We start from the raw sequence: 22,195 nt of genomic DNA on the forward strand, positions 1-22,195 counted from the left end.
ATCCATAGATAAAATACTGCCCACATATGGAAACATTTATAACTTACACTAAGCTCAGGTAAGAACTCCTTTTAAAAAATCGCAACATCAGAACCAACCATTTCATCCTGAATATGAGTATTTTTGCACCAGGGAAGACATTATTATTGTCTCAAAAATTGATACAAACTTTCAAGAAAGTCATATTTTTTAATGTTGGTGGTACATTTAGCTGTAGCAGAATGTATGGGTTCTCGTGGCATTTAACACTGGTGGTGACAAATAGCCCTCCATTTCTGCTGCACTTCATTGCATTGCAGCCAACAATTGTATCCGTATTTACGTCAAAATGGCATTTTACCACTAGAGGTATTGGTCATGGAACAGGACCAACGCCGATTGATATTTCTTTGCTGTTTTTAGAGTGTTCTCCTCTACTATTTGCCCTTTCCAAACATCACAAAATAGATTAACTCTTTTGCGGAGAGTTAAATAAGATTTTGCATTTAAGAGCAATGGAAAACCGACGTCTATCTTAAAGTCGGTGGTAGGCTAGCAGGTACATCACCACTCTCCTCTTAGGTGTGCTGCCTCGATTTCATTCCAATGGCTGTCTTTGTCTCACCTTTTTATTTAACTCTTTCACCTCATCCGCCCATATTTTGTGAAGAGGGCAGATGATAATGAAAGCTGACATTTTTCTTTAAATTCCAGGTTTGTTGCATACTACATTGGTTTTGACTTCTGTAAAATTAACGGCAGATTGTGCTCGAATAAAATGACGATAAATAACATCAACAACACCTGGAAATACAATGGTTACAGGACGAAACTCCAATAAAGAAAGGAAGCAAACCATGACGCACATGATGATGTCAACCAGCGCACTTCTGAACTGCTCTCGGTCCCTCTTGGGGTGGGAGAGGCCGCTCCGCATCTTTGATGTTGTGGCTCCGGCTTGTGCCCCATTAACTCTACCTGGAGGGCCAGGAATCGACCCACATTCTGGCTTCTTGATCTTCTTTGCTTTTGGAGCTGGAAATTCGCCTTGAAGATAGGAACATGAATTTCTGCAATTAGAGTCTACATAATGAATTACATATTAATACATATCAAACTTGTCAGCGTTTCGTTCTTGAGTTGTGTGATAACTAGGTGAATTTCAATCGTAAGGGCATGGTGTGTTATTCGTATACAATTAAACTTGAATAAATGGATGCAAACAAATGGGATATACCGTTTGTCAGCAGGTTGTACGCTGGTTTTGCATGTGTTAGTGCACAGTTTTGAAGTGGCAATAGCCACCAGATACAATGTGGCCTTGTACAGTGTTTGAAAAGGAAAAATGGAAATGCAGGTACTCTGTAAAAGAGCACCTGCTTGTTTCTGAGAAGTGCTGGTACTCTCCAATTAAAAGCATTACGTCTCTCTTGAGAAGTGCAGGTAGATTCCCTCTCCCAAAAAAAAAGGGCCAGTACTCTGTGCGCTTTCCATGTACAGAGACTTTGCTTTCTTCAAAGCTCTACGTCAAGGAGAACACACCACCTGGACAGGGAACAAGACATGGGGCCAGATGTACAAAATTCTTATTCTGCATCTCTTAAATAGCGACACCTTAGAAATCTCTATGTAGGAAATTCAAAATGGTATGTACAAAAATAGAGATTCCCTAATAGCGAGTAGGAATCGATATTAGTAAAAAGATTTGTAGGTAATACCAATCAATTTGTATCTAGGGGCCCATAGGTACGAATGGATTTGCATTTCCTATTTGAAATGTTCTAATAGGAAATCTAGGCCCTCTCCTCCTTGCTGCACCCCAAAAAATGTGGTACACATGTAAAATGCACAGATGCCATAGGGGCATGTGTGCGCCTTATTACACTTTAAAAAAAAAAAGCATTTTGGAGAGCTTTTTTTAAATTGCACAGGGTTACCATCGATTTTGTGTTGATGGTAATACATTTCCTAAATGCCTACTTCGCATTTAAGAAATGCTTTGTTGTCCATGTGCATAGGAAATCACAAATAGGAAATCCCTATTTGGATTCCCAAGCGGCCTTTGTACATGCAAAAAGGCTATTTAGCATTTCTTAATGGGCCGAAATAGCGAGTCAGCCCGTTAAGAAATCCTATTTATCTTCGTACATCGGGCCCATTGTCCCCTGTTTCCTTATCTAACATTTGACTTTATACTGATCTTTGTTGAATAATGGGGAAGAAAGCCTTCAGAGAAAGATGTACTGCTCTGAGCTTAAACCTGTATACATGCAGCCATCTTTGATGTCTTCAAGAAGCCTTCACGAAGTCCAGGAAAGTAAAGAGACACATCTATTACAACCACTAGGAACTCTGGCTCAGAGCCTGACCTTCTGGCCAAACAGTCTGAATATCCACCAGCTCATGGAATACTGAGAGGACAACCTGTCCCCCCTATCTACTGTTCTTTCGTGCTGCTGACCCCAAGACACTCTTCAAGAGGTCCCATGTGCAATATCATAATTGATATTATATTTTCAGGATACTACTGTGCCTAACAGACGCTACACCATTCTTACAGCCAGACTCCATCCATTGCATAGCCTGGCAGGTCATGGATAAAAAGCATTCCTTCAAAAAACACTTTTCCTGCTTCTGTTTCCATCATGGCCAATAGAAACGGTACTTTGCATGATGGGATAGAAGTCACCTTTAACCAATTCACTGAAAGGTCAAGACACATTAGCATTGCTGGCACATCTTACAATGATTGACTTTCACTCTCGCGGTCTGGATCTTGCTAGCCTAGCACCCATTTAAAAAAAAAACAGCATCCGTCTAACGCAACCCAATTATTCTTTTTCATCAGTTCCACACACTGAAAAATACTCTAATATAGGACTTTAATTCACAGGGTAAGACATTGAACATATGAGAAAGAGTCCCCACCTGAAATCTGAGACGCATCATGTGAGATTTTCTCATTGGGATATGAAAGTATGAGTCCTGTCGATTTGTCATACACAGCCACATGCCTTTTAAAATAAATGGAAAATATGTTGAAAGGATAGTTTTCTAAACCTCTCCTTTTTGATTAATATCTTCATATATTCCACTTGGTGGGAGGTTTTCTCCTTATCTAGAATCAATTAGAATATATCTGGTCCCTCAGAGGGCACAGAGACACCTCTTTTTGATTCATTGCTCTAACATCAGCCTGATGTATCTAGTGGGTGGTTTTCACGGTCTGTGAAATATCTGAGAACAAAGCTGCACATTTGCTATTGCCTCGTTAGAAGTCCGGCTGCAGGCAGCTTAAGGTGTCTGGAACTCACATGTCTGTAATTTTTCTAAAAAGTACAGTAAGTACAGAGAAACAGTGGGCTTTGGGTCAGTCCATGTTGTATGTCGATTTAGATTCCGTATGAATTTCCAGATTTATGCCCTTATAGAGGAACAATTCACATTGCCCTGATTTAGGCATAGAAATCCAGCCCTTATTTAGTCATTGCTCATGCTAACCAAATACAGGCATGGCTACTGACATCTGTTCATCTTGGAAAACCAGACTCTTAAGCCTTTAGGACTTCCCCTTGCTTGGATATTGATTTCTCCAAAAACTCATTTATTATGCATGAACATCTACTCCTTAGGGGTTCATTCATGATGTTCTTATGCCTGACTTTTACGTCAATACTGGCATTCCTAAACACCTTCAAGATGTAAATATGCCTTCACTTGCCATGGCAAAGCACGGTTCGGTCCACGGTTCGACTGCCTACTTGCACGACGCGGCTCACCACGGCAAGTTCGGAAGGAAGTCCAGTCCCTAACTAATGCCCTGACCAGATGCTGCCCCCCTCATTGCCGAAAATCCAGCTCCAGTGTTTCTGACTCCCCTTGCAGGGTGATAGATCGAGGCCTGGGAAAGAGATTCCAACCTCTCTCATTCTAAGGTTTGGATCAGACTAGAACCTAGAGGAACTCTAGGCAACTATAGTTAAACTAAACTATAGCTAAACTAAACTATAGCTAAACAGCACCAACTTCTTCCCTCGTACTAGACTTAGGTTAGGTACACTGGAACTACACTGGTACACTGGTACTTAGCAGCACCAGGTGAGTATTTTAGCCTGTGTTATTTATGTATGTATTTTTATGAATATATGTCATAGTTACAGACCATGCTATTGCAGTATTATTTAATCCTACTGCTAATGCTGTACGTTTTATACTCTGCATTCTGTCTTATGATTGTAGCAGTTTATATCTCTTGCATGAGAAATAAGACTGTTCAATAAATCCTTTTTATTGAAACATCCGTCTATCTATTTCTATGTAACTCTGTAGAAACGAAGCATGCACGACTGGCTGAGTAACACGGTTATCTATTGTTTCCACGACTCTGAAGATATTGTTCCAACTCTAAGGGATACAAAAGGGGTGGTGATGGACGGAGCATCTGAATCAATCAAACACTCACACCCAGTCAAAAGATCTGGGTTTAATCCATCACCGTTCTTTAGCCCACTCTGCCACCCCAGTTCTCTGTACTGGGGTGAATGTATGACATTGTTCTGCATTCTGTCCATCAACTGTGTTTTTTTGCATTTGTCACCCAGAGTAGGATGGGTATGCTCAGATGTGAGTCCCATGCTCTCCACACCACTGGATTCAAGCAAGCCGTGCTGAAGACGGCTGGAATGCCAGAAACCGGTCCTCGGAAGCTTGTTTCCGGTCCAGGGAAGGTATGGCTTGGCAGTTCGGGCTGGACTGTTCCCATGAGGCACAGGGTCAGACTGATTTGCATATGGCCATGTCTGAACTGGGGTGGTGTGGAGTGCAGAAAAACGATGGATTTAGGCCTAGATCTTTGTACTGGGGTGAATGTATGACATTGTTCTGCATTCTGTCGATCAACTGTGGTTTTTTGCATTTGTCACCCCGAGTGGGATGGGTATGCTCAGACGTGAGTCCCATGCTCTCCACACCACTGGATTCAAGCAAGCCGTGCTGAAGACGGCTGGAATGCCAGAAACCGGTCCTCGGAAGCTTGTTTCCGGTCCAGGGAAGGTATGGCTTGGCAGTTCGGGCTGGACTGTTCCCATGAGGCACAGGGTCAGACTGATTTGCATATGGCCATGTCTGAACTGGGGCAGTGTGGAGTGCAAAAAAACAATGGATTTAGGCCCAGATCTCCGTACTGGGGTGAATGTATGACATTGTTCTGCATTCTGTCCATCAACTGTGTTTTTTTCCAACTCTAAGGGAAACAAAGTTGTCATGTTTATGCGGTTGTCAGAAAATTATCCCTTCTTGTTCATTCAAGAAGTTTCTATGACCTCTGAGTTAGCTGGCACACACAAGCAATTAAGTTTAATGTACTCGATAGAGACATACTGACCTCAGTCCAATGTCAAAACTATAGAGTATATTATTCCAATGCGCAGAGCCTATCAGGGATATAGCAACTACACTACATCCCCTTCAGTGATTAGATTTCATATGCTTTTCCTAGTTTATAGTGGTCTGTATAGGATGTTAATCAAGGTCTAACATGGAATGAACGGTTACATTTGCCCATTTGTGTTTTTATCAGGTTTTTAGTGATGGGTCATTGAATATCCCTTTTAATAGGAAATTAATGTGACATGGTATTTAACTTGTAATTAAAAACTACTGTGTTGTTCGATGTATTTACTTTCCTGACGTCACAACATTTTAAGTGCTGATTGTAAGAAACTGGATTATTGGCTGAGGGGGTGAAAACCTTACCCAAGAAACAAGCACAAAAGTTAATCTGTGCTTAACCCTCTGCTAGCTTGGCATAAAAGCAGCCAGACTTAACTCAGGGGTACTGTGTAAAATATTTATGCACGACACAAACCGTAAAAAAGTTAAAACAAACAAAAAAAGAAACGGATTTGCATATGGCTGGTCCAAACTGGGGTGGCGTAGTGGGCAAAAGAACAATGGATTTAACGCAGATCTTTTGACTGGGGGAGAATGTTTGCATTGTCAGCATTCCGTCCATCATTTGAAACAAGCACAAAAGTTAATCTGTGCTTAACCCTCTGCTAGCTTGGCATAAAAGCAGCCAGACTTAACTTAGGGTACTGTGTAAAATATTTATGCACGACACAAACCGTAAAAAGTTAAAACAAACAAAAAAAGAAACGGATTCGCATATGGCTGGTCCAAACTGGGGTGGCGTAGTGGGCAAAAGAACAATGGATTTAACGCAGATCTTTTGACTGGGGGAGAATGTTTGCATTGTCAGCATTCCGTCCATCATTTGAAACAAGCACAAAAGTGAATCTGTGCTTAACTCTCTGCTAGCTTGGCATAAAAGCAGCCAGACTTAACTTAGGGGTACTATGTAAAATATTTATGCACGGCACAAACCGTAAAAAAGTTAAAACAAACAAAAAAAGAAACGGATTTGCATATGGCTGGTCCAAACTGGGGTGGCGTAGTCGGTAAAAGAACAATGGATTTAACGCAGATCTTTTGACTGGGGGAGAATGTTTGCATTGTCAGCATTCCATCCATCATTTGTTTGCTGTAACACTTTTCGCCCTAATTGGTATGGGTATGCCGAGACGTGGGTCCCTTACTCACTGTGCCACTGGATTCGAGCTAGCCTGGCTGAAGAAGGGTGACATACCCTGAAACTAATCCCAGGATGCTTGTTTCCGGTCCAGGGAGAACCTGGCCTGGCAGTTCGGCCTGGATTCTTCCCATGGAAACAGGGTCAAGACTGATTTGCATAAGTCTGGGTCCAAACTGGGGTGGCATAGTGGTCAAAAGAACCATAGATTTAACCCAGATTGTTGGACTGGGGGATAATGTTTGCATTGTCAGCATTCAGTCCATCAATTGTTTGCTGTAACAACTTTCTAAAAGTCGCATTTTCAGAAGTGTAACAAACACCGGCTTTACCATTAAAACGGATTTTAAATTAGAATTCATTTGAGTCTAAACATGACATCTCTATCTGATCCCAAACAAAGGTTAGCACTTATTAAATGTAATAAACGTAATAAGACAATCCAATGTAAGTCCAGGTGAGAGGTAGGCATTACAGTAGTGAAAAAACGAATTTAGGAGTTTTTTATTACCAGTACATGTAAATCTGAAACCCATGAGTGGAGTAGCTTGGAGCATCAAGATGACGGTCACACTCTAATAGTGTCCCAGACCCCACCGTCATCCGCTCCAAGATCTACAACCATCGGCAGCCCAATCCTTCTCCCGGTGACAGACATACGTCCACGCTTGCTGAGCCAACCTTCTGGGGCTCATCGCCAATAACCGCCATCTCACCTCATGGCCTGCGGGCGGCCTCGCAACAAGACAGACTTGCCACAGACTCCAGGAAACCTCAGGGTGGATGGAGGTGAGCCGCAATAGAACTGCCAGGACCAAAGAATAGTAGACTTCTGGTGCATTGCCCACAGACTCCCGGCAATGCCCCGCACTGAGACCACCTGTGGCCAATCGCTGCTATGCCCTCCTGCCACCGGCCCTCACTGCCTCTCTCCCCAGGCCTGTGAGGTGTCCTTCATGGTGTGGCGGGCCTGATGCTGGCTCCGGAGGCGGCGTTGGCGGAGAACACAGTCACGTCTGCGGGACCGGATGGATACAGATGCCCTGTGCCACACCTGTGGAGCCTAAGGACGGTCTCTGAAGTGACCATCTGGGGGCCAGAGTGGTGCCCCAGTCTGGACGCCGGGCCCCGTACCACATCAGCCCTCTGGGGCGGCGGTGAGTGCATCTATCCCCAGCGATCCCACGACGCACAGTCAGGCGGGGGCTCCCGTCCCAAAGGAGGATCATAGACTGCAGCTTGGTTCCAGAGGCCTGCCGCCCAAAGGGGCCCACAGGAGAACATGATTCAAAGGGCTCTCCATTGCTGGCGGCCATGGACTAGGGTCGAACAGGGCCCGAGGAGCCATCCACAAACCTTATGCCGTTACCCCCTGCCTCACTCCTTGACACCGATGCTCTCCTGACTGTGGCGTTGACCCCGGCTGATCAGGCCTGAGAGTGGGCCCTTGGATCCAGCTGTACCAGTCATCCTCTGAATCCATGTGACGGTGAATTGGAGCCCCGGACCGAACTGGGAGGGCCAGCAGGCCCTGTGGGAGCGGGCGTCATGGGGCCTTGACCGCTGGTTGCCACAAATTGACTGCTCCCTGGGGTGTGGTCCCTACGCGACGTCCTCCCTCCTGGGCCCTGCCGATGCCTTCCACGAGTGCCCACGACGTGAACACTTTTCTCCTAGAGCAGGGTGGTGGGCATCGGTGGGGGCCCTCAGCAACCCTCCTCACCTCAAGGCCCACATAGACCGTGCTGCTAGGGAGGGTTGCCAGGGACCGTGCACATGCATCGCTTGGACTGGGGGTGCCAGCCTGTTGGAATAGCACAGAGGTGAGCCGGGTCCCTGGAACGAATTTGAGATGGGGTGGCCGGGGTGTGAGACTCCCAAGATCTGAACCCTTTGCCCGCCCGAATCCCTGGACCCTCCTGGCCAGAACCTATCACGAGGAGTCGCCGCCACCTCTGGGCCTGATGGCCGCCCTGCAGACCAGACATCAGCCTGCCCTGGGGGGCCCTCACCCATCCTCACTGGGGACTCCAATAAGAGCTCCCAAGCATCAAATGAGGGCGTCCTCAAACCAATCAGCCTGACCGGGAGTGATGGGTCACGCATTCCCCGGGTCCAGCCTTGCCGTCAACACTTGCAGGCCTGGAGGCCAATGAACACAGACTGCAGGATCCTGCTTGCTGGACCATGGGCCCACTAGGCCTCGAGTGACTGTGGGCTCCAATCATAAAAAGCCAGGTCAAATCCTCTATACTGCATCATCTCAAGAATAAGGCTGGACCGTCCCTCAGCTCCCTATACCAATCGAGCCAAAACAGTGAAACACCGTCACTTGACCTAGTAAAAGTCTTTTTCACCACTCATCATGGTGAAGGACTATGCCCCCAAGCCATTCGCAACGCAAACCAAAATGGACCAATTCACCATGAACGAACCTGGTCTGACGGAGGAGCTACAGGGGGTTCCTCCAACCTCCAGGGCATCCATACCGCAATCCTGCGGGCAATCAGCACATCCCAATCCTCGGTGGAGGCTTAGATCGGCATATTCCGGGTAGACATGGCCCTCATCCGGAAAGACCTGCATAATGCCACAGCCCACAACTTCGAGGTGGAGTTCAGCATCCCTACAGTCGAGGATTATGTCCGCCAGCTGAAAAAACAGGTAACCCACCTGCGACCCACACCAAAGAATTGCATAGAAGGGCCAAAGACGCTGAAAACCGCTCACGGCATAACAACCTCCGCTTGGTGGGATTTCCAGAAAGGGTCGAACAAGGCCAGATGGCAACCTTCATCAAGAAATAAATGAAATCATGAATGCCTAAAGACACACTGTCGGCCTGGTTTGCTGTGGAGCGGACCCATCGTTCCCTGACGCCTAGCCCACCACCCATCACTCTGCACCGTTCTATCATTGACAAGGATCCCCAACTTCAAAGATAGGGCCGCTATCCTGGGAGAGGCCCGGACCCAAGGCACCCTGACCTTTCAGAACCACACCATCATGGTTTTCTCGGACTACACCAAGGAGGTCCAGGACCAAAGACGCTCATATACAGATGTCTAACAGAAGCTGCGCGCTCTTGGCCTCCAATATAGATTGCTTTTCCCGGCCGTCTTCAAGTCGTTTTCCAGGACAAAGAACAATTATTCGAATCTCCACAATCTGCCTGGACATGGCTGACCACAGAGCGACCCCTCAGGCTCTGACCCACCTCCCACCTGCAACATCCGGATCTCATACGACCGGACCACCGTCCCCTAAAGAGCGCAGGAGGTGCACACAATTACTCAGGGGCAGTGGAGGCCACAAAGATGCATCCAGATCACCTGGCTGAGCGCTCAAAGCCCCAAAAGCACCACCAGCCTGACAGCAGAAGGGTTTCACGGACAACTTGTATGCAGAGCGCAGCCTCTCCAGAACTCTGGGTCCAGTGAATGTAGACTCAGAACTTTCCCGAAGCCCTGTTATCTGAAGAACCATGGGCACACACTGAGATGGTGCCGGAAGGTCTCAATCCACTAGGATTCTGGATACATATACCAACGAACTACAGAACTTAGAGAAATCTGCTGATGCTGCGGCCAGATCCGGTATAAGAAGAGGGGTCCACCACGCAACTCCTAAGCTAAGCGTTGTAGTTACCTGTTAATTTTTAGTTCATACAGCAACAGAAGCTTTAGTACCAGAAGTATAGGGTGGGGTGTGGTAGGGAAGGAAGGAAGGGTCAGGACCATTGCCCACGGTTTAGATTTGTGTTTTTCATTGTTATTATTTTCGTTCATTGTCTGACCAACACACATTCATTTTGACCCCATACACTATAAGCCAAGGATCAGAATCACAACCCCTCAAATCTCCACATGAGCCCATTAGAGGGCTAAGGCCCAGTGATTCCTTAACCTTACACACTTAACATGATGCACACAGTTAACTAGGGCAACTCCTTTCGAGTCCTGTCATGGAACGACAATGGAATGCTCGATCGCATCAAGCGCACAGCAGTCTTGAAGAACAAGTTACTTACCTTCTGTAACATATTATCTGGTAGAGACTCCATCTAGCTGCAGATTCCTTACCTTTGAATTTCCCAGGCTTCAGGCTGGATCTGGAAACTTTTGCTGAGCAATACCCCTTGCACACGATGTCAGGTGGCTCGATTTGGCTCCACGTGACGGTGTTGGTGTTGGTAGCGTCGGTTATGACGGTGCAGTGCCTATATAGGCGCCACCCAAGCGCGCAGACGTCAGTACTTTTTGTTTTTTCCACGCCAGAAGCTCAGAGCCACAAAGTGACTGATCTAATCGTGTGCAAAACTAGGGCCCTGAAAGGGGAGTAACCCTAGACCTACTACATCAGTCCGCAAAGCGGGGAGGCATGGGCGGGGCTTTAAAGAATCTGCAGCTAGATAGAGTCTCTCCCAGATAATGCGTTACTGAAGGTAAGTAACTTGTTCATCTGATAGAGACTTCTAGCTGCAGATTCCTTACCTTTGAATCAGATACCCGACCCATACCATCCCAGTGGTGGGTTGCGGACTCATGACTTAGACTAAGAAGTCTTGCAGGATTGAACGGGCAAATTGCCCATCCCTGTGCACTTGACCATCAAGGCAATAATGTTTTGTGAACCTGTGCAATGATGCCCACGTCGCTGCCTGACAGATGTCTAGACTGGGACACCCCGAGCCAAGGCCCTGGTCGCAACCTTTCCCCTGGTGGAGTGGGCTCTTAATCCCTCAGAGGGCTGCTTCTTCGCCAAGGCTTAACAGATTTTATTGCAGAGAACAACCCAGAGAGAGATGGTTCTTTTCTGCACGGCCTTTCCCTTCTTTGCTCCCACATACCCCACAAAGAGTTGGTCATCCACCCAAAACTCTTTTGTGTGGTTAAGGTAAAACGACATGGCTCTTTTTGGGTCCAGATGATGGACATGCTCCTCTTCCTTAAAGGGATGTGGTGGAGCAAAGAAGGTGGGCAAAGTAATGGATTGGCCCAGATGAAAATGGGGTCACAACCTTTGGTAAAATGTATGCCCTGGTGCGAAGCACCACTTTGTCTGGAAAGGACATAAGATAAGGAGGCAAGTTGGATAACACCTGCAATTCACTCACCCTCCGGGCCGATATAATCACCATTAAGAAGGCTGTTTTGATGTTCAACAGCCGGAGGGGACCATTGGCTCATAAGGAGCGCACATCAAGTAAGTGAGGACCAAATTAAGGTCCATTGTGGCATAATAAAGGGCGTGGGTGAAAACAAGGGAGCCAGTGCTTTAAGAAATGTATTTACAACAGGAGATTTAAAGAGAGAAGATTGGTCTGGCAGCTGCAAAAATGCAGACAGAGCAGAGAGGTAACCCTAATGAGTTCCCAAAGCAGAGCCCTGCTGGGCAAGAGTTAAAACAAATAAAAGAACAGTAGAAATAGAAACAGAAAGAGGGTCAATGGACCTTTCTGTACAGTATAATATACATTTCTGCCAATGGCAGGTGTATACCTGCTTAGTGGAGGGCCGCCTGACCTCCAGAATAACATTGCAGACTTCGGGAGGAGGGTCAAATGCCATCAACCATGGCCACTTAATCTCCAAGCATGGAGGTGCAGAGTTGACAGGTTTGGGTGAAGAACCCTCCCCTGCTGCTGCGACAGAACATCCTCCCAAAGGGGCAGCCTGATCTGAGGATTAATGTTCATTCTCAGAAGTTCTGGATACCAGTTACTCCTTGCCCAGTCCGGAGCCACAAGAATTATTTGGGCCTGGTCGCTCTTAATCTTCTTCAGAACCCTGAGCAGGAGTGGTATGGGCGGAAAGGCATAAAGCAGACCTGAGCACCACATGGAACGAAACGAGTCACCAACCGATAGCCGTCTTGGAAACTCCAGTTCGCAGTACTGCTGAAATTGCGCGTTCTCCTCAGAGGCGAACAAATCTAACCAAGTTTCTCCACTCTGTTGAAAGAGACTTTGCACCACCTCAGACTGGAGACGCCATTCATGATCCGTCAGGCATTGACGGCTGAGAACATCTGCCCAGGTGTTCAGAGAGCCTAAAACTGCACTGTGTGCAGAACAGCTCTGATGTAAGGGAGCGTCTGAGAAGGAGTCAGTTGTGACTTCGTCATGTTTATAGAGAAGCCCAGCGAATGCAGGAGGTTCGCCGTAGTCTGAAGGTGGGAGACGACTGTCTGGGGCGAGGACGGCTTCAACAGCCAGCCGTTGAGGTAGGGGAAGACTGACACCCCTAACCTGCGCAGATGAGTAGCAACCACTGCCATCACCTTGGTGAACAACCGGGGGCACTGGTAAGGCCGGAGGGGAGCACAGTCAACTGAAAGTGCACGCAGCCCACCTTGAACCGCAGGTAACACCTGTGGACCGGCAGGATGAGAATATGAAAATATGCATCCTGCAAGTCCAACGCTACCATCCAGTCCTCTTGGTCTGACCTGAGCCAAAGTGAGCATTTTGAATTTCTCTTTTTGAGGAAGAGATTACGGTCCAAAGATCCAAAATGGGCTGTAGCCCCTTGTTCTTCTTTGGAATCAGAAAGTAGTGGGAATAACCGCCATGGCCTACTTCTGAAACTGGGACCCTTTCTATAACTCCTTAGGACAAAAGAGCTGTAACTTCCTCTTGGAGCAGCTTTAAATGATCCTCCACCAGCCGTTTCTGACTCGGCAGAATAGTAGGAGGAAAAGAGAGGAAAGGAAGAGAATAGCCCTCCTGGATGATCTGCAAGACCCTCTTGTCTGATGTCACAGATCTCCACGCGGGAGATAATGACGAATTCTCCCACCCACTGGAGTAGTGTGGTCCTGCAGAATCAGCCTAGGAGTGCTTGGAGGCTGCGGCTGCTGGGGCAAGTGTTGTAGACTACTTCTGGCCTCCATTCCTAGGACGGAATGTACTGCATCTACTTCCACGCACAGATTGGGTAGTCTCTGCGGGACAGTGGCTAGGATAGGGCCGACGCAGCTGGAAACCCATTCCGTTGCCTCGAAAGGGGCAAAAGGAAGACTGGCCACAAGGAGTGGAGGACTATCCCAAGGATCTGGCTGTAGCTTGAGAGTCCTTGGACCTGACCAGGGCCGAGTCTGCCTTTACCCCAAAAAAGGTGGGTTCCATCAAATGGCATGTCCATCAAATTAGCTTGGACTTCCCCCAGAAGCCAAATTTATGAAGCCCAGCGTTTCGCCTGAAGGCCACCATCGTTGAAATCGACCTGCTCAGCGAATCGGTCATATCTAATCCACACCTTATGGAGAATTTTGCTGCATCTCTCCCGTCCTTTTCAGCTTGGAAGAGCACAGCCGTGACCTCCTCTGGGACTTGTGGCAGCACCTGCGTAACTGTCTCCCAAAGAGAGTGGGAGAAATGGCACAATAAGCATGAGGTACTCACCGACCGCAGTGCCAAACTGGAGGAAGAAAACATATTCTTCTCCGATGAGTCCAGTCTCTTTATTCCCTATCCGGAGATGCACAAGGGAAAGCGCCCTCAGAAGTAGAGGCCTGCACCACCAAACATTCTAGGGTGGGGTGTTGGCTGAGGATCTATAGGCCACCTGGAGCTGGGCGATGGCGGCGTGCAATCGTCCTATTCCCAGAAGCCCCTGTAATAGGCTTGGACCATGTTCCTAGAAGGACGTCCGTAGGTGCCTCATTAAAGGGCAATAGGTGTTCAGAGGTGGAAGCCCCAGGTTGAAGCACTTCGGTCAGAATATTAATCCTGACCTGCACTAAGGGCAGCTCCAGTCCAAGGACCTCGGCTGCCCCTTTAACCACCGTGGCATAGGACGCCCCCCCCTCCGTAGCGACTGCAGGCAGAGAGAGCATGCCAGTGTCTGGGGAAGTATCCAGATCATTGGCTTCCCCAAGTTTCCCATACCAGTCCATTGTATCCTCAGAGACATCCTGGTTCTCTAGTGGGTCTCCTGACTACTCCCATTCCACTCCTAAGCCCAGCACATCCACAAAGTGCTCAGGCGACAACATAGAAGCCCTGGGTTCTGTCGATGTCGGCAATGGTGATGCTCAACGCCGTTGCAGCTCTGTGTCATCGGGGATGCGGATGGGGCTTGTGCCGCCAACAGGTATCAGCGACATCGCAGGCACAGACTTCGGATTTGATACCAGGAGAGGTCGCGTTGGCAGGACTGGGGTCGACCCGGATGGCCCTGTAAAACTCTCTCATTTGAGCAGGAGTCGCTCCGGCTCCTGGAAAGTGGGGGGGAGGCGCAGAGTCGACTGTGGCTTCAGCTCCGTAGAACCGTGCTTAGAGCGTTTCTCGATGACGGACGCCAACTGAGGTGAAGACGAAGCCCACTTGGAAGTCTTCTTCTTCTTGTTCCTCTTCCTCTTCCTCTTCCCATAGTGTCCAGATGACCTCGAATGGGAGGAAGAGGACTTAGGGCTCCATGAGCAGTCCCATGTCCTCCTCTTCCTCAAATGGAACTGTGACCTCCTCGGAGTCTCGCTTGACGATGTCGACTTCCAGGCTGCAACCAACTACATCGATCGTTCCCTCAAGGTCTTCGGGGCCATTGCCGGACAGTCTGAACACGACTTTGAATCATGGTCGCGTTCAAGACACCACTGACATACGCGCAGGGGATCGGTGACCGACATCATTCAGGAACAAGTCCCGTAAGGTTTAAAACCTGTCTTTCTTACCTTTTATCTGTCATAAGCCCAGCCAATGTTATCAATAAAAAATATTCCCACCCCAAAAAAACCTGTTTTTCTACCAAACATCCCATGCACACAAAGTCGTAACATTTTGACAAAAGTCGAGAAAAAGCCTGCCAAATAGCAGCAGAGGGGTTGCTCTTCTCGGATCGGCGCCTAACAGGCGTGGAAAGAAAAGAACTGACATCCGTGCACCGATATAGGCACCACAACGCCATAACAGATGCCACTGACGACATCACGTGGAGCCGAATGGAGCCACCCGGCGTCGCGCCCGCCCCCAAATGTCATAGAATAACCGACATTGCTATCCTTTCCAAAGGAATTTCAGATCACTCAGCCCTGCTCCTGCATCTAGGTGAATCCCCTGACACACTTCGACCAGTGTGGCAGCTAAATGCCAAGTTCCTACAAAACAGAAAGGTCAAAAAAGCAATAGGATAAGAACTACACCAATATTTGCTCATCAACCTAGATTCAGTCCCCTCCCCGAGCACCCTCTGGGAAGCAAGTAAAGCCACTATCCGGGGAGTAGCCAGAGGCCAGATCCAGGCACAAGGGTTGTCCCAGAATAGCCGGCTGGCCCTTCTCAAGGCGCAGGAGACTGGCTTAATCAGGGTGCCGGATGACTCACATGACAGGCAGCCTGCAATCATACGCGAAGAGATTAAACAAGCCTCGCTAAATCGCCCTGTTGCTATAGCGTTCCTCTGACGCCCGAGGGTACGGCTGGGATGACAATAAAAGGAAATTGTTGCACAGACTGGCTTCGTACCCAAAAAACACAGTTGATGGACAGAATCCAGAACAATGTCTTACATTCTATCCATCAACTGTGTTTTTTGCAATTTTCACCCGAGTGGGCTGGGTATGCTCAGACGTGAGCCCCAGGCTCTCCACATCACTGGAGTCAAGCTATCCATGCTGATGAAAGTGGATAGCCAGAAACCGGTCCTTGGATGCTTGATTCCGGTCTAGGAAAGACATAGCTTGGTAGTTCGGGCAGGACTGGTCCCATGAGGCACAGGGCCAAGGCTGATTTGCATATAGCCATTGTCTGACCTAGTGTGGTGTGGAGTGCAAAAAAACGATGGATTTAGGCCCAGATCTTTGTACTGGGGTGAATGTAAGACATTGATCTGCATTCTGTCCATCAACTGTGTTTTTTTGTTATTTGAACTGATGACCTACTCCAGAGCTGGTCCTGGGGTAGCCACCATGTTGACAAAATTGACTTGTATGCGGACAACATCCTTCTCTTCCTGGGGAACCCGGCCCGCTCTGGCCCAGGTGTCTTCAGGCCCTCCAGGCCTTTGAGAGAGCGTTTCAGATCACTCAGCCCTGCTCCAGCATCTAGGTGATTGAGCCTCCGGCTCAACTCACCAAAATCAACCTTGGTGCCCCTTCACCTCTCCAGGGAATGTTTTGATTGGCAATCAAGCATTCCTATCAGGCAGCAGTAGTTTAAATACCTGGGAATATGGATAGCCCTACTTCCCGAACTAGAACTAGCACTGAATATTACCCCACTCATCAAGAAGGCCAGAGAGGATCTCAGATGCTGGCATATCCTACCTCTAAATACACCCAGAAAAGTGGCCCTGGTTAAGATGATGATCATTCAGAATACCACTTGCCATGAAGCTGGTTGAAAGAGCTGGATAGCATGGCTACTAAGCTTCTGTGTTGAGGTGCGAGAATCACCTAGATGCTGGAGCAGGGCCGAGTGATCTGAAACACGCTCTAAAAGGCCTGGAGGGCCTGAAGACACCTGGGCCAGAGCGGGCCGGGTTCCCCAGGAAGAGCAGGATGTTGTCCGCATACAAGGCAATTTTGTCTACGTGGTGGCTCCTCCAGGACCAGCTGAAGTGCAAGACCATGTATAGCACTCAACCGATGCCGGATCCCTCCCTCAGATGGAGGCATAGGTTTGACAGACCTCTATCTATATTACTTAGCCACTGGGCTGCTCAACGGGGGCTGGTCAGACCCAGCCTACAAAACGGAAATAAAAAGATACAGACTTCCTCCAAATCCAGCCAGTCCAATACCCAATGCACTACCGTCGGTGACGCGGGCGGTTGTGTTGGCCTGACGTTCAGCCCTAAGACACACATGATGGGACAAAAAACTGAGTCAGCAGATACCTCTCTGGGAGGGCATGTGGCTGGGGGAGGTGGCGGCACTAGAGGCATTCAAAAGATGGGACCACATTGGTATATAACAATTGGGCGACATATGGGAGGGGGATCATATTAGAACGTTGCAAGACTTGTAGGGGAGCTACACCCTTCATATTACACAATATTACAAATACCTGCAGCTACGACAAGCCCACAGCGCCCACCTATCAAATGGCACCACACTTTCCAAATTCAGTCGACTCAAGGCGCAGGTCATGATGGAGAATTTGGAAGTGTATCTTAGATATACCGCACACTTACTAATAATGGCCCAACAATGCTGAACCCGCTCAGATGGAGGACGAAGACTGGCGCGATGCCCTTATGGCCCCCAAGACCATACCACTTCAGCCAGACCCCGGAGAGCCTCTGTAGGGCAGGCATCCGTCCCTCATCGAACTGCACGCGCTGCGGACAGAAGCCGGCAGACTTTAACCACATTGCCTTACCCTGTATTGGGACACAATAGAATCCAAACTCGCAAACGGCCTGGGCTGCCAGGTGCCCCACAACCCCTACACCTCATCCTGGGAGTCACGGAAGGCTTAGACTGGTCCCGAGCAGATAAATTACTCCTAGGGAAATAGGCACAACCTAACCCCCCCAGAGTAAGTACATGGCGCAAGGGAGTAGACTGGTGTGGGCCAAAGTAAAACCCTTGTTTGAGGCCAGGGGGTGCCCAGCTAAACACAAGAGGGTCTGGGGAAAATGGTTAAATCAATTAGGGTGATTGGGTCTTCTGTCTTCCTATACGCATTGAATGTACTGTTTTGCATTGTGGAGCTGGTCTGATATGCATGTCTACGCACAACCACTGCCGGTACACACTGAAGAGCCAGTGGCTAATGCTCAAGTGTGCTGTAACAATGTTTTTGTTCTTCTGAAAATTAATAAAGTTGATTATCAAAAAATTAAAAAAAACTTAAACCCACATGTCCTACCTTTTTATTACAATGCACCATACCCTCTGGTCCCTTAGGGGGTGACTTAAATGTATTAAACAAACGTTAAGGCCTGGCAAAAGGCGTATTTTGTCGATCGAGATTGCAGTTTAAAACTGCACTACAGGCTGCAATGACAGGCCTGAGACATGTTTTAAACTGCTACTTTATTGAGTGGACTTGCAAGTAAATTTAATATGCCAATTAGGTGTAGGACAATTTCACCATGTTTTAAAGAGAGGGCACTTTAGCAAAGGTTAGCGGTGGTAAAGTGCACTGTTAACTTAAAGCCAACAAAAACTAATAAAAAAAACAGGAGGGGCAAAGGCAAAGTGTTTCGAGGAAGACCACACCAAGGATGCCGGATAGAACACTGATTTATGTTTTCTCAAAGAACTGGTGCTTTTTGAATGCCTCATACATTCATAAAGACACATTGTTATTCACTTGTTATTGTTTACTGTTGTAATAACGTTGTTGAGTGTATGGCTTTATTCAGTCACAGATTTAAGAGATGGGTGCATACAGCCTTTTGTCCCTTCTTCTTTGAAGGCACAGCTTCACATTATTATGCAGTCTGCTCAGCAAAGGAGTCCTACTCCCAGTTCTATATTGTTCTAGTCCAAAATGGTTCCTCATTATAAGATTTTCTCTCTAGGACAGCTGGAGGCAACAGGCACAAAGTAGCTCACCTATTAATAAAGACTTCCTCTAACAATAAGCCAGAGTGATGGGCTTTGCCAAGGCTTTTTTTATTTCAGTGAGCCATTTCCTATTATAACATAGATAACATATTGTTTCGATGTTTGCTGTGCTGCATTTACAAAACTGAAACAACAGGGTGTTACTACACTGTGCAATATCCAGCATGCAGATGATGTTCACGGTGATTGTACTGCAGGCTGGTAGAGAGAAATGAACCTGACCCAACTTACGTGATGCATTTTATGGCACTTTATGACAATGCCCAGTGGCACATGTGGCATGGAATATGTGCCACTTTCCTGACCTGTTGTAGATTACCTTTTGGCCGCAGTACAATGAATACAGGGAGTATGAGCACAAAGAGCAGGGGCTGTCAGGGTAGGCGTTACAGGATGTCTGAGAGAAGCTAATAAAATGCAAGATGTAGAGGAAGTTTAAAATGAATCCCAACTTGAATGGCTGATGTGAACTCAAAATAACAAAACAAAAAGAAACTATAAATAGAAGAGGCTCAACTTCCAGACCCATACTTGATAAAAAAAGGAAGAAGGATTTCTATTCCGCAGAAATCCAAGCCAGTATCTCTTTATGTTCGAGGCCCGCATGTCCAACAATACCTAAGAATTCATATACCTAGGAACAAATTCCAGTAATAAGTCAAGAAATATTTTTAGACTTGTTGAAAAAAGTAAAATATGGCTCACCTAGGGATTGCGGCCCCCCTGGAACCTAAGGGAAGCCTTTACTGCTCTCCCTGGCCCAGCTATGTCCCTTCTGAACGAGTCAATGTCCCAGTGTTATGTACCTGGCATATTTAAGGAAGCTATTGTCATCCCCCTCCTGAAGAAGCCAGGGGCGAACCCTCAAATTCTAACCAACTACCGCCCTATTTCCTTGTTACCTTACCTGGCCAAATTACTTGAAGCCCATGTGGCCAGAAGTCTATCTGCCTTTCTGAAGCGTTCCGATTATCTGGACGCCTATCAAGCAGGGTTCCGTCCAGCCCATTCCACAGAGTAAGTTATACGGACAGTATTGGACACCCTTCGGGAGGAGGTCGATAGGGGCTCCCTGCAGGCCCTGGTGCTGCTGGACCTCTCCGCAGCATTTGACATTGTCAACCATAATATACTGGTCGACCGTGTCAAGGAAGCAGGAATCCAAGGCTCAGCCCTTGAATGGACCTGCTCCTTTCTAGGAAACGATCTGCAGTTAAATCCAGATAAGACAGTAGTGATTCTAACAGGAGGTCCTTTAAATCCTTGGAGTCCATGTTTCTGGCCTAAAGAGTTGGGACAGCCCTCTACCCCTTCAATATCTGCCAGAACACTGGGGGACATAGTTAATAATGACCTCCCAATGAAGACTCAAATAGGGTCTGTAATCTCAATGTGCTTTTTCCAGTTGAGAAAAATAAGGAAAATTAGTAGGTTCCTTACACAGGAAGCAAAAATACAGGCAGTCCTAGCTATCGTTATATCCCATATAGATTACGCCAATTTTCTATCCTTTGGCATTCCTGCTTATCTCACCCACTGTCTTCAACTGGTACACAATCAGGCAGCTAGACTGATTCTTCAGGAAAATAGGCGTAAACATGTCACTCCTCTTCTGAGGAAGCTGCATTGGCTCCCCATAACTCAGAGATGTGCCTTTAAGGTGGGATGCATTATCATTAAGTCCCTGAATGGTAGAAGCCCCAAATTAATTGACAGTCCTATTGAAAGATACACTCCGACCAGAAATCTGCGATCTGCCCATATGCATTTCCTGACTCTACCTTCCTTCAGACTGAAACGTTTCAGTGGAACAAGGTTTGTCATATTAAGCCCCAGATATTGCAATTCCCTGCCTCTAGAAATCAGATCCTGCACAGACCTTATGAGTTTTCGAAGGCTCCTAAAGACATGGTTATATAGACAGGCATGTGAGTAACATCCCAGGATTAAGCACCCTTCAGAGTAGCGCCATGAAACCAATCTGGTGTACATGCACTTTACAAATAAAGTAGAACAGAACATAACATAACAGATAAGAGTTGTTTATGTTTTGATAGAGCAGGATCCACACCTCACAATCAACGAGCACTAAGATGAATATATAACATGCCAGAGAGTATATTATTCCATTTATAAATGCCCACATGCATAGTACAGACTCTGCATGGGTTTGCTCATAAATAACTATAAACAAACTTTAGTAGAAGTTGTTTTGTCAAAGATGTTCCATCTTAAATATACCTTGTGCTAGACAGAGCCAATATTTTGAACACAACCAGCACTTTGTTTTTGCCGATTGATGGGAATCGAATGATTTTGAACAAGTCGGAAAAGACAGCAAACCCCATTCTATGTATTCAAAGTGCATTGCTTACCGGGAGACAGGTCATGAGGTTCATGCAATGGTTCCGGATCATCATCTTTTTGCTCTCTCAAAAGAAAGGAGGGAGGACTTGCATTCCATTGTGGTTTGGAACAGACCTGGAATATGTACAAACGTGTGTTATTATTTAAATTTAATAGCATCATTCATTTTTTGTTTTTTGGAACATAATTAAACCGTATAACACATTCCAAAACCAATCCCAAGGTGACTGAAAGATGAAGACAAGAAGATAAACTGTAGAGAGAGTGGACATTGCATGGAAGATTTCTGATGAGGAATTATATTACAAGGTGGAAACATGGAAACATAGCTAGGCTATAATATCACCTACGCACTCTCTGGTAATCGTTTCACTCAAGGCAACATTAACATAACCATGTGATGGAACAGGAGGTGCGAAGGCGCATCACCGACATATGGGACAGACTAGATAAGTTATATGGAAAGTGGTATTTGCACACAGAGTGAACTGTTTATTTTTCTAGTAATCAGGTTGAGCGTGTAATGAAGGGTATCGCCCTCTGGTCCACGGGCGTATGAAACTAGTTACAAAATGCGTTCCTCTCACCAGGGAGACGTCCCCTTGATGCACAGCTTATTGTTCTCCAAAAAGATGGATTTCTCACATTAGTTAAACATCCAAACGAAAGGTGATGCAGTTAAAGTTTGTAAATGTGGGATACTTGTATAGCGCACAGTTACTCTACCCGAGTGTCCCGGCG

General features: G+C 46.9%; 1 protein-coding gene across 1 annotated transcript in view; it reads right to left on the minus strand.

The window, feature by feature from the left end:
• Positions 1-22,195, minus strand: part of DNAH7 (dynein axonemal heavy chain 7) — a 1,812,153-nt gene that overhangs the window by 1,680,046 nt on the left and 109,912 nt on the right. Inside the window, exons 3-4 of the mRNA XM_086955398.1 lie at positions 21,463-21,568; positions 846-1,026 (exon numbers count right to left, since the gene is read on the minus strand). Coding sequence (XP_086811524.1) covers positions 846-1,026; positions 21,463-21,568 — 287 coding nt within the window. The remainder of the gene's footprint in view (positions 1-845; positions 1,027-21,462; positions 21,569-22,195) is intronic.

The sequence above is a fragment of the Lissotriton vulgaris genome, chromosome 2_1 (genome assembly GCF_964263255.1).
Source record: "Lissotriton vulgaris chromosome 2_1, aLisVul1.2, whole genome shotgun sequence".
NCBI lineage: Eukaryota > Metazoa > Chordata > Amphibia > Caudata > Salamandridae > Lissotriton > Lissotriton vulgaris.